Source organism: Hyla sarda, chromosome 1 (assembly GCF_029499605.1).
Source record: "Hyla sarda isolate aHylSar1 chromosome 1, aHylSar1.hap1, whole genome shotgun sequence".
NCBI classification, from domain to species: Eukaryota; Metazoa; Chordata; class Amphibia; order Anura; family Hylidae; genus Hyla; species Hyla sarda.
Window position 1 is genome coordinate 377,729,550 of NC_079189.1, and position 12,908 is coordinate 377,742,457.

Here is a 12,908-nt window from a genome sequence, read left to right on the forward strand (position 1 = left end):
TCCATTCATCTCTATGGGAGAGGCGGAGACACAGCATTCCTGTGTCTCCCCCTCTCCCATAGAGATAAATGGAGGGGGCGTGTTTCGAACAGATGACGAGTTGGGTACCAAATGTGCTCTAGCAGCACAGAGCCGGCCCCATATGGGAGACCCACAGTGAGGAGACCCCCCGTTATCAGACATTTATCCCCTATCCTGCGGATAGGGGATACATTTCTTACAACTGGACTTCTTCTTTAACTCGTTACATTTTTTCTGCTCTGATGTACAAAATGTATTAACCATTTGGGGGGCCATTTCGAAAGTTTATTATGAAACCCAGTGGCCCTGATTTTTCAAAATAAGTGAGAGAAAAATGTGAGAGATTATGCCCCCAACAACTAATCCCAGTTCAGCTTTCTTATCTAGCTGTGGTAAAGTGAAAGCTGAGCTGTGATTGCTTGTTATCGGAGAATCACTCCAGTTATTCTCTCACACAGTTTGACAACTTACCCCCAGTATTTCTAGTTACACACCTGGAACTTGTAATGCATTTACATAGTTACCTTGAACAATGCAAGCACCAAGGAATGCAGCATCAGCAAATGAGCACAACAGACGTCCGTGAAAAATGTCCCTCTTTATTTGAAGATATAAAAGGTACCTGGAACAAGCAAAACAAACATGCCTTTTAATGTCCATGTTATAAAGATTGGAGTGCAGACTACTGAGAGAGGTTTGCCATACCTAGGACTGCATAAAATAAATAAATGACTACTTCCATATGTAACTCGAGATATCACACTGAGGCTACATCTACTTACAGATACGATAAAGGGTCACATTGTGGACCTCATGCATAGTATGACATGTACTTGGACCCAACAACTGCATGATGGTTTGGAAGCTGATTTAATACTAAGCTTCTCATTATGCAGCACATACTTTTTAGTACGATCAAAGCAGGTTGGGGGTCCAGCTCACAAAAATACGGTAGATAAAACTTAACTTTTACTTCACATGGGTAAAAAATATGGACAACGAACAAGGGAAAACAAAAACCTATAGGTTCATTAAAAACAAACGCCGACGCATTTCAAACTTACTATGAGTTCTTAGTCATGGCCATGTTCGAAACGCGTAGGCGTTTGTTTTTAATGCACCTATAGGTTTTTGTTTTCCCTTGTTCGTTGTCCATATTTTTTACCCATGTGAAGTAAAAGTTAAGTTTTATCTATTTTTGTGAGCTGGACCCCCAACCTGCTTTGATCGTACTATATCTTCCGGGATACGGCCCGCTCTGTCCGAGCTCCAAGTTCTACTGCAAAGCTGCATGAAAGCCGCAATTCTATCTACTAATGTCCACAATTAGTGGTTAGCTGAACAAAGTTTATTTCTTTTGGTATACTTTTTAGGTTCATCCACAAGAGATCCACCGGGTGAGCAATATGCCCATATGACATATACATTACATAAATGTCCATGTGTTTTTGAGTAAGACTGTTCCACACAGTCTGCTCTCATGATAAGTAAAGGAGAATAATGTTCCCATCTGTAGCTTGAAGCAACCCTTGTTTAGTAAAAAGCTATGGCTATTGCTCTGCCTGTTGTATTGTAGGTAAATCTATTTATCTCTATATATATTTATCTTCATAATAGATTTCTTGTTATTTGTTGCCCATGCAGTGAACATGAAACCTGAGAAGACAGCGGTGATACGGTCTGAAAATTTACACAATCTGCAGTAGGAAAAAGAGAGACATGGTGGGTTGCATGATATTATATCTCATATAATATCTCTTATATCATATTATATTTAGATAAAAAAAAATATGTTAACCCTATATTTATAAGCAAGCAGAGATTTCCATTTTTACTCCACTGTTAGGCTAGGATTCCATTTGGTTATTCCTCCAGCTTTTTTTCACTGAAAAAAATACCAGAAAAAATGCAGTTTTTGCATTTGAGTTGAAATGGCATTTTTTCTAAATGTGTTGGGTACCAAAAAAAAAAAAAAAAGAAAGCAGTAGGGATGGGAAAAAAATTATTTAAGGAAATTTTTATTTTCTATAATGAACTTTTCATTAATTTTTTATAAAGTGTGTATGTGTGTTTCACTTTTTTCTCTCAATTTTAATTTTTTATTTTTTTTAGGTAGTACTACTACTCCCAGCATGGAACAGACTGTTCTATGATGGTAGTAGTACCTGTACTAATAAACATATCGCCCCTGGTGTCAGTCCTGACACCCGATGCAATCGTCCATAATATAGCAGAGATGCGGAGCCGCTCTATACAGCACTTGCATCTCTGCACTATACTCCGACAGGCCAGTGATGTGAACACAACATCACTCATTCATATTTGCTGCCCAGAGTGGGGATTGGCCAGACGGTTGCGGCCAATCACAGCTCTGAGGGAAATATGAATTAGTGATGTTCTATTCACATCACTGGCCGGAGTATAGAGCAGAGATGTGAGCGCTGTATAGAGCCGCTCCACATCTCTGCAATAGAAAGGACGATCACAGCAGATGTCAGGAGTGATACCCGCTGTGATCTTTCCTTAATTGCAGGTACTACTACTCCCAACATGGAGCACACTCTGCAGTTAAGGAAAGATCACAGCGAATGTCACTCCTGGCACCCGCTGTGATCCTCCTGTATAATGTATAGATGCGGCCGGCCGCTCTTCTATGGTCCCCTGCACTGACGTATATATAAACCTATTCATTTTCTTGTGATTGGCTGGAATCATTTGACCAATCACAGCTCTCTGTGGGAAATATGAATAGGTATATATACGGCAGTGCAGGGGACCATAGAAGAGTGGCCGCCCACATCTATACATTATACAGTAGGATCGCAAAGGGGCGATCTGTCATTTAATACAGGTACTACTACTCCCATCATGGAACAGTGTGTTCCATGCTGGGAGTAGTAGTACTACCAAAAAAAAGAAAAGAAAAAAAAGTGAAAAACACACACACACACACTACATTTTTAAAATTGTCGGCTACATTTTTAGTGCCCTGCCCGCACACATAAATTGATCCCTGTTTTAACCCCTTAAGGACCGGCTTTTCCCGTTTTTTCATTTTCAATTTTTCCTCCTTAACTTTAAAAAATAATAACTCTTTAAAATTTTCCCCTAAAATTCTATATGATGGCTTATTTTTTGCGTCACTAATTCTACTTTGTAATGACATTAGTCATTTTACCCAAAAATCTACGGTGAAACGGGAAAAAAATCAATGTGCGACAAAATTGATGAAAAAATACTATTTTATAGGTTTTGGGGGCTTCCGTTTTACGCAGTACATTTTTCGGCAAAAATGACACCTTATCTTTATTCTGTAGGTCCATACGATTAAAATAATACCCTACTTGTATAGGTTTGATTTTGTATCACTTCAGAAAAAAATCATGAATACATGCAGGAAAATTTATATGTTTAAAATTGTCATTTTCTGAGCCCTATAACTTTTTTATTTTTCAGTGTTCAGGGCACCATGAGGGCTCATTTTTTGCACCGTGATCTGAAGTTTTTAGCGGTACCATTTTTGTTCTGATCAGACTTTGTGATCACTTTTTGTGGTATAAAAAAGTGATCAAAAATGCGCTACTTTGGACTTTGGAATTTTTTTGCGTGTACCCCATTGAACGTGCGGTTTAAAAAGCGGTATATTCTCATCATTTGGACATTTCCGCATGCGGAGATACCACATATGTTTATTTTTATTTACACTGTTTACTTTTTTCTATTCTTCGAAATGCAGGGTGATTCAAACTTTTATTAGGGGAAGGGATAATTCAAACATTGCATTAACAGATCTTTAACACTGATTGATGCATCTCCATAGGAATGGATCAATCAGTGTTTTCAGCGATTGAATGTTCAAGCCTGGATCTCATGCTTGAAGCATTCATTCGGCGATCGGACAGCGCAGAAGAAGGTAGGAAGACCTCCTCCTGTACTACAGCTGTTCGGGATGCTGAAAATATGCCGCGGCGATCCCGAACAGCTTCCTGAGCTAACCGGCAACTTTCACTTTAGTTTTTAGCCGCGCGGCTCAGCTTTGAGCGCGATCAGTGCCGCGCGCTATTAGCGCCGGGTCCCGGCTTCACTATGACGAGACACCGTGTGACACCGCGTCATATCGTACCCATACGTCCTGGGTCCTTAACAGGTTAAAAATTAATAAAAATTTTGTTATAAAAAAGATAAATTTCGTTAGATACAATTTTTCCTTCACTACTGTATCTTTTTTTTTTTTTAATGGTACCCTACCAAATATAATTAAAAAAGGAGATTCACTTTTTTGGATCGCTTAAGTCCAAAAAAAGAATAAAAAACACCTGCAAAAACACCAAAGTTAAAATCCACATGTTGTTTTTCTTGACATTTTTTTCACTCCCATAGACTTCTATGGGAGAAAACCACCATGATTTCAGGGTGAAAAATGCCATTGGCTCAACAGGCTGCGACTTTGCAAAACCGACAAGGAGCTAAAAAAGAGTGAAAAAACACCAAAAGGATTAAAAAAAAATGCCAAACTGAAAAATGCCAAGTGGAAAAAGAATTTGGCGATTTTTCATTGATTTACAGCTACATCTGGCCGCATCATTTTTTGGCTGGAAAAAATGCCACGCGGCAGAATTTGTGTTTTTCTTGGCATTTTTCCCCCCAAATAAAGAAACTTAGCCTTATGGTACTGTTTTTCCATTATGTAGCTTTTGGCCAGGTTTACACTGAAGATCGCCATCCAGAATTTTTTCAGCCGGAGATTGCGAGTGCGGGAAGCCACTGAAATCAGTTGGTGCTAGGACCGCGTGTACATTGCCATCCCGATAGAGGGCAATGTCTGCAGAACCGATTCCGACAGAACACTGATCAAGTTCAGTGTTCTGGCCGAATTTTTTTTTTTTTTGTGAGAATGGGTTAAGGAAACCCCATTACCTACATTTTACCATCAGGCAGTGGAATTTCCAATGAAAATTCAGAAGCAGAATTCTGTAGTGTGAACCAGACCTTACAGTGAGTTCTTTCTACTACTAACCTCACTGTAGGAAGGCTGCACACATTGCCTTTTTTCTTCTATTTACCATAGTCATTAATACTGATTGTTTTATTGCTTTGTGTAATCAGCTATGTCCTGTATTCATAATCAGTAGCATGCATAAACATAGCAGCTTATATTATCGGTCATGGTGTACAACTGATTTAGTATATGTTACAGCTGTTTGTATCCATATATTTAAATTTGGGGACATTTGATACTTATTACTTCTTTTATTCCCCGTTTCCTCATCGATGCACTTGTATGTTTTTTTGGTTGGCTTCTAATGTGGTTTTAAATGTCTGTTTATTTGTTTTTGTGTCAAGCAATAAAATGTGTATGCTTTGAGATTTGGTGTCTGGTGTTTTGTGATAGGCTTTGATGTGTGTATTTGTCCTCTTTATTGGTATTAGATAGCTAGTAAAAAGGCTGTATGGCTTGTCAGTGTGTCTGTAGCCTGGCTTCAATGTGACTTCAGGCACCAAAAAACTAGTAGTAATACATCAAATAGTAGTAATAAATATAGATGAGACAGTCTAAAGATATACCAGACTTGGCCAAATATCCCAAGCAACTGTAATACATTTGGTGCTTTTAAAGACTGTCTAACCTACATTTATACTGTCTAAGGCTGGGTTCACATAAGCATTTTTCATCTCTGTTATAGACATGAGGAACAGAGAGAAAAAAAGTAGGTAACTTTGGGCTTTTGTGTGTGATGGAGGCCTTTAAGTTGGTTTGACACAGTGTTCAGGACTGTTTTTTTTCTACACTTTTCATGTGATCTGAGATGTGTAGATCTGGTTGTGCACCATATGCAGCATTTTTAGATTCATTTGAAGAACCAATCAGGCTTCCTGAGTGATCTTTTTTGCTGCTATGATAACAGTGAGCTGACAGCACGGGCAGGAAATAAATGCACTGATGTAAAAGGCCCATAGCATTTCTTCATTACAGATTTATAACTTCTACCACTCAAGAATAAGTTTTAAAACATTCTGAAAGAGCATTTATTAAAAAGGATGAGCATATATTGTAGTCTGAAAGGCAACCCGATGACATTACTATAGTAATGTTAGCTGCCCCTTTTAATTTATTGCCACAAATACTGATGTTTATAGAAATATTCATAAATGATCCTACTTTGATGAAAAAAATTGCTTCAAATTGGATGTTAAGTCTAAACAGTTGTCTGGTTTGCGGCCCAAGTAAAAAGACAGCATTCCTGATCTCTGACTTCAGCTATAAAATATAGCAGTCATGAATAACTGGGTAAGTTGTCACTTAGAGTTCTGAACGCTTCTACTGCCAAGATAAAATTCCATATGACAGGTGGGTGCACAACTGTAATCCCGTGTGAGCTGGAAACGTGATTGGTTGTTGCCTCTCATACCATTCCATTGTTCTCATACACTTGTCAACAAAGAACAGGCACAGTAGTCTGTCAGTTATACGCTACATGTAGACAAGTAATTCACTTTTATTTACTATGACCTAAAGCTTCATTCATATACAGGGAAACCTCTTTAAAGGGGTACTCCGCCCCTAGACATCTTATCCCCTATCCAAAGGATAGGGGATAAGATGTCAGATCGCCGCGGTCCCGCTGCTGGGGAGCCCTGGGATTGCCGCTGCGGCACTGCACTATCATTACAGCACAAAGCGAGTTCGCTCTGCACGTAATGACTTGCAATACAGGGGCCGGAGCATCGTTACGTCACGGCTTCGCCCCCTCGTGACGTCACGGCCCGCCCCTTTCAATACAAGTCTATGGGAGGGGGCGTGGCGGTTGTCAAGCCCCCTCCCATAGACTTGCATTAAGGGGATGGGCCGTGACGTCACGAGGAGCGGAGCCATGACGTCACGCTGCTCCGTCCCCTGTATTGCCCATCATTACGCACAGAGCGAACTCGCTCTGTGCTGTAATGATAGCGGGGTGCCGCAGCGGGGATCCCGGGGATCCCCAGCAGCGGGACTGCGGCGATCTGACATCTTATCCCCTATCCTTTGGATAGGGGATAAGATGTCTAGGGGTGGAGTATCCCTTTAAGAAGAAGCCCTTTATATATTGACAAGATTTCTTGTGGCAGATTTTCAGTCCCATCATATACAATGCAGAATGACCATATGATTTGGGAGGACTACCTTGTACAAGACTGTTTTCATTGTAGTGATGAGTGGTTACTTCTAAGAAGTTTAACTGTAATAATAATCTGAGCATAATGTTATTGTTTTGTATAACAGGGCTTATCTGAATTGAAAAAATAAATAAGGAGACAACATTGCACTGTCAGCAATTTAAATATAGGCAAAGTAACATGTAAATTAGTCCATTAACATTCCAAGAAAAAGAAATGTCTGTACTGTTAAAGGTTTAAGTGCTAGCAAAACAAAGCTGATGATTTAATTAAACACAACTATTATACAGGGTGGGCCATTTATATGGATACCCCTTAATAAAATGGGAATGGTTGTTAGTATATGTGAGGAGGGAAACTTTTCAAGATGGGTGGTGACCATGGCGGCCATTTTGAAGTCGGCCATTTTGAATCCAACTTTAGTTTTTTCAATAGGAAGAGGGTCATGTGACACATCAACCTTATTGGGAATTTCACAAGAAAAAATGATGTGCTTGGTTTTAACGTAACTTTATTCTTTCATGAGTTCTTTACACGTTTCTGTCCACTTATAAAATGTGTTCAATGTGCTGCCCATTGTGTTGGATTGTCAGTGCAACCCTCTTCTCCCACTCTTCACACACTGATAGCAACACCGCAGGAGAAATGCTAGCACCGGCTTCCAGTATCCGTAGTTTCAGGTGCTGCAGAATGGGCAAAACAAAAATTGGAACAGGACCCTCAGTTTAAGCAGAAGATTTTGTTCAGTGATGAGGCAAACTTTTATGTGAATGGTGAAGTTAACAAACAAAACCACCGCTATTGGTCTGACACTAACCCACATTGGATAGATCCCTCCAAGACTGTTGGAACACATAAATTGTTGGCATGGTGTGGTATATGGGGTACAAAGAAAGTGGGGCCATTCTTCATCAATGGAAACCTCAAGGGCACTGGATATGCGAAATTGCTACATGATGATGTGTTTCCCTCTTTATGCACTGAAGCTGGCACGTTCCTTGAGTTTTTCCAGCAAGATGGTGCACCACCACATTATGTCAGGTCCGAGCATTCCTAGATGACCAGTTTCCTGGAAAGTGGATTGGTCATTGTGGGCCCGTTGAATGGCCCCAAAGGTCTCCCGATCTGACTCCCTTAGACTTTTATCTTTGGGGTCATCTGAAGGCAATTGTCTATGCTGTGAAGATACGAGATGTCCAGCAGCTGAAACTACGGATACTGGAAGCCTGTGCTAGCATTTCTCCTGCAGTGTTGCTATCAGTGTGTGAAGAGTGGGAGAAGAGGGTTGCATTGACAATCCAACACAATGGGCAGCACATTGAACACATTGTATAAGTGGTCAGAAACTTGTAAATAACTCATGAAAGAATAAAGTTACGTTAAAACCAAGCACATCATTGTTTTCCTTGTGAAATTCCCAATACGGTTGATGGGTCACATGACCCTCTTCCTATTGAAAAAACAAAAGTTGGATTCAAAATGGCCGACTTCAAAATGGCCGCCATGGTCACCACCCATCTTGAAAAGTTTCCCTCCTCACATATACTAACAACCATTCCCATTTTATTAAGGGGTATCCATATAAATGGCCCACCCTGTATAATAGTTGTGTTTAATTAAATCATCAGCTTTGTTTTGCTAGCACTTAAACCTTTAACAGTACAGACATTTCTTTTTCTTGGAATGTTAATGGACTAATTTACATGTTACTTTGCCTATATTTAAATTGCTGACAGTGCAATGTTGTCTCCTTATTTATTTTCTCAATTCAGATAAGCCCTGTTATACAAAACAATAAAATTTTGCTCAGATTATTATTACAGTTAAACTTCTTAGAAGCAACCACTCATCACTACAATGAAAACAGTCTTGTACAAGGTAGTCCTCCCAAATCATATGGTCATTCTGCATTGTATATGATGGGACTGAAAATCTGTCACAGGAAATCTTGTCAATATATAAAGGGGTTCTTCTTAAAGGGGTACTCCACCCCTAGACATCTTATCCCCTATCCAAAGGATAGGGGATAAGATGTCAGATCGCTGCAGTCCCACTGCTGGGGAGCCCCGGGATCCCCGCTGCGGCACCCCGCTATCATTACAGCACAGAGCGAGTGTAAATAACTAATGAAAGAATAAAGTTACGTTAAAACCAAGCACATCATTGTTTTTCTTGTGAAATTCCCAATAACGTTGATGTGTCACATGACCCTCTTCCTATTGAAAAAACAAAAGTTGGATTGAAAATGGCCAATTTCAAAATGGCCGCCATGGTCACCACCCATCTTGAAAAGTTTCCCCTCTCACATATACTAATGTGCCACAAACAGGAAGTTAATATCACCAACCATTACCATTTTATTAAGGTGTATCCATATAAATGGACCATCCTGTAGTTTCACATAGTTTTACTTGACTTTTCTTTGTAGCCCCATCAATACCTCTCCTGCAAGAGATGCCTAGCTGATATAAAATCCCACCATGATCAAGTATCTCAAGGAAACAACCTTGTAGAACCTAAAAACAAGTATTTTGGATGAACATAATACTATAAGTATTGTTTAACAATATGAAAACAAATGAGACTTCCAGTTCCAGGCTCCCAGTCTAAGTAAAAAGGTACAAGTGGCAACACTTTCCACAATATCTATTCAATGGCAAGCTTCACAAGGTGTGTTCCAGATCAACACAAAATAACATTTTAACAGGCACCTCAGTGATCTTAAGTATGAAATAAATGTTACAAAGTGAAAGTGTGATGAGCAGGTGACAGACAAATAGCACCATTAACTTCTACACTGTGCATTTCGAAATTGCTTTCGCTACAAAGGAAGAAGAAAAAATAAGGGTAAAAGAGCCACATTTTAATAAGTCTAATTCTGTAAGGCTGCATTCACACCACGTTTGAGGTATATGGCTGTCGGATAAGGCTGGGGAATTTCAAAACCACCCCCTTCCATATCCCTGCCAGACCTGTGCCGTACCCCATTCATTTCAATGAGGTGACAGGAGACAGCATCCTGAAAAGAAAGCAGACCAAGGTTTTCAGTCCGGATATGGCGGGAAAATTAGATGACTGAAGTATAAAAAATTAATATCAACTAGCTCCAGAAAGTTAAACAGATTTGTAAATTAATTAGATTAATTTTTTTTAATCCTTCCAGTACTTATCAGCTACTGAAGTTGAGTTGTTTTTTTCTGTCTGACAAAAGTGTTCTCTGCTGACACCTCTGTCTGTCTCAGAAACTGTCCAGAGTAGGAGCAAATTCTCATAGCAAACCTCTCCTGTTCTGGACAGTTCTTGACATGGACAGAGATGTCAGCAGAGAGCACTGTTGTCAGACAGAAAGGAACAACTCAACTTCAGCAGCTGATAAGTACTGGTAGGATTAAGACTTTTTAATAGAAGTAATTTACAAATCTGTTTAACTTTCTGGAACCAGTTGATATGAAAAAATAAATAAATGTTTTTTTACTGGAACACCCCTTTAACCTTTCAGAGTGGTAAGAACCCCCCTCCACGGTGAACAACTATTTCTCAGAGCTGGTCTGTTTGCCATTTACCAATGGCTTTTTACATGCACACTGATGAAAATGCTACCAATCGTATTCTAAACAAATATTAGCTTTACCACTGTCATACTAATGGTGTAAAAAATGCAGCATACACATTTTAAAATGATTTATTATTATTTAATAATCTGAGAATTTTGATAAGTCTTACTTAAATGCTTAAAGCATTAAAAAAAAGCTATTTACTTTTTACATAAAGCTAGTATTACAATGACCATACTACCATACTTTCCAAGCAAATAAAGCTATATAGTCAGAATAGACTTTGATTTTAATGATATGGTATATGAGCTGGGAAGAAGCATGATTTATTTAACATCTCACAGGACCTTCTCTCCACTTTGAAGTGCCTGCCTGGTAGGTTCACATGCATTTTATATGGCACACACCTAAATACATACACATATTCCCTTTGATTCGAAAGTTGCACGCGATTCCTAATACACTGAGTCTACACAGCATTACTAACAAATTTATTCAGAGAGAACACAAAGAAGGAACAACGACAGCAAATAATAAATTGTGGCCACAACCTATGCTGTCTTCATCCATTTGCTATAAAAGTAACAAGCATGTTAAAATACATTCAGGCAAACAGCATTTGCCAGATGCCTACCAACCTCAGTAGGTATACAGTAACTGTGATTTGTTCTATGCCAGCCTGATAAGTGGCACATAGTGATCTTGTATGCTAGGCCATGGATCAGTGAAGCACTTTAACAACAGGTTCTGACATTGCAGTTTGGGTCTCAGTATTGTAGTAACTGGTAATTGGAGTTATGTGCTTTATCAAGCATGTAATGCAAGACTTCATTTCACAGAAAATGAATATACATTTATAGATAGTTATTGTCACTCAAATACACTTTTTGACATGTCGCACAGACATGTCAACAATTTAGATCGGTCAGGATCTCAGTGCTCAGACCCACTCTGATCATTAGATATAGCACACATTCATATTCATAAAGTCCAGCATTTTATTTTCTATACCTTATCCAAAAGATAGGGGATAAGTGGCTAATAGCAAGGGGTCCAACTGCTGCAACCTCCCCTGCTACTTCCCTCATGCACGGAGCGGGGGTCGGCATCTCTATGAGAGAGTTGAAGATTCAAAAGTACAATGCTTATGTATATCCAACAAGCTCCCTCAGAGATGCATGGAGGGCTCTCCCATAGAGATGAATGGAGAAGCCAGAGGCAGAGGGGGTGAAGTTTTATCACTTGCTTTGCATCTTATGTAAGTATAACAAGTGATAGATCAGTGAAAAAGAACTTCTCTCATTCACTTTATGAAGCATGATATAATATACAGCTCCAGTCTGTCTTCTTTTCCCGTCAGCTTTTACACACAAAAAAGATCAGTGTTGTACCTCATAGGACACACTAAAGTGTGATCAGGGGAGTTTTATGACTGTGCAGCTAATCAATGTATTAACTCACCTACTATATCACTTCACTACTAGTTTAATACATTCTGTGCATAAGGGAAATACAAAGAACAAGGGTGGACCTGGGAGAGAGGGGGTCTAAGAAATTATGCTATCCTGTCATTCACAGGAAGTCAGCCTCACAAGGGAGACTGACATCCTGTCAACATATTAGAGCATGTCATTTCCTGGTTGCCGAACCAGTTGAGGTGGAATGAAAGTTACACTACAGGAATACTGGTGGGGAGTTAGCATTAAATAGGATAAAAAGAAAATGAAGAGAAGCATTCTGTTTCCCCCCCCCCCCCCCCCCCCATTTAATGTGTATTCCACACTACTACTGCGTCATCTATTTAATCCCAGCTCTGCTGCATCCTACATTTCATCACTGTGACTTCTGATCAGCGACCACCTTCTCTTTCAAATTTCATCCTCCACTGTGCTCTGCTATCAATCCCATTGTAAGACTCACTGCAATAAGCTGTAGCACAAAGGGTAGTACTCGATCCGCTGGACCTGTGTGGCTGATGACGCGGGCCGCGCCAGGGAGCAGAGTCTAAGGTGCTGCTGCTTTTCACCAGAGCCCACCACAAAGCGGGATGGTCTTGCTGCAGCAGGCGGCACCCAGGTCGCTACCCGTGGCACAACTTGACCACACAGGCGGCTGAGGAAATACGAGGTACAGGAGGGATACGGCAAGTCGTGGTCAGGATAGCTGAAGGTCAGGGTG

General features: G+C 39.9%; 1 protein-coding gene across 5 annotated transcripts in view; it reads right to left on the minus strand.

Moving 5' to 3' along the window:
- FRMD3 (FERM domain containing 3) overlaps positions 1–12,908 on the minus strand; it is a 231,577-nt gene that overhangs the window by 50,763 nt on the left and 167,906 nt on the right. For 4 of the 5 annotated variants that reach the window (XM_056523855.1, XM_056523847.1, XM_056523882.1 and 1 more), the window contains one exon: positions 546–643. The exons of the other annotated variant lie outside the window; for it this stretch is intronic. In XM_056523855.1, coding sequence (XP_056379830.1) covers positions 546–643 — 98 coding nt within the window. The remainder of the gene's footprint in view (positions 1–545; positions 644–12,908) is intronic. 5 annotated transcript variants of the gene reach the window in all.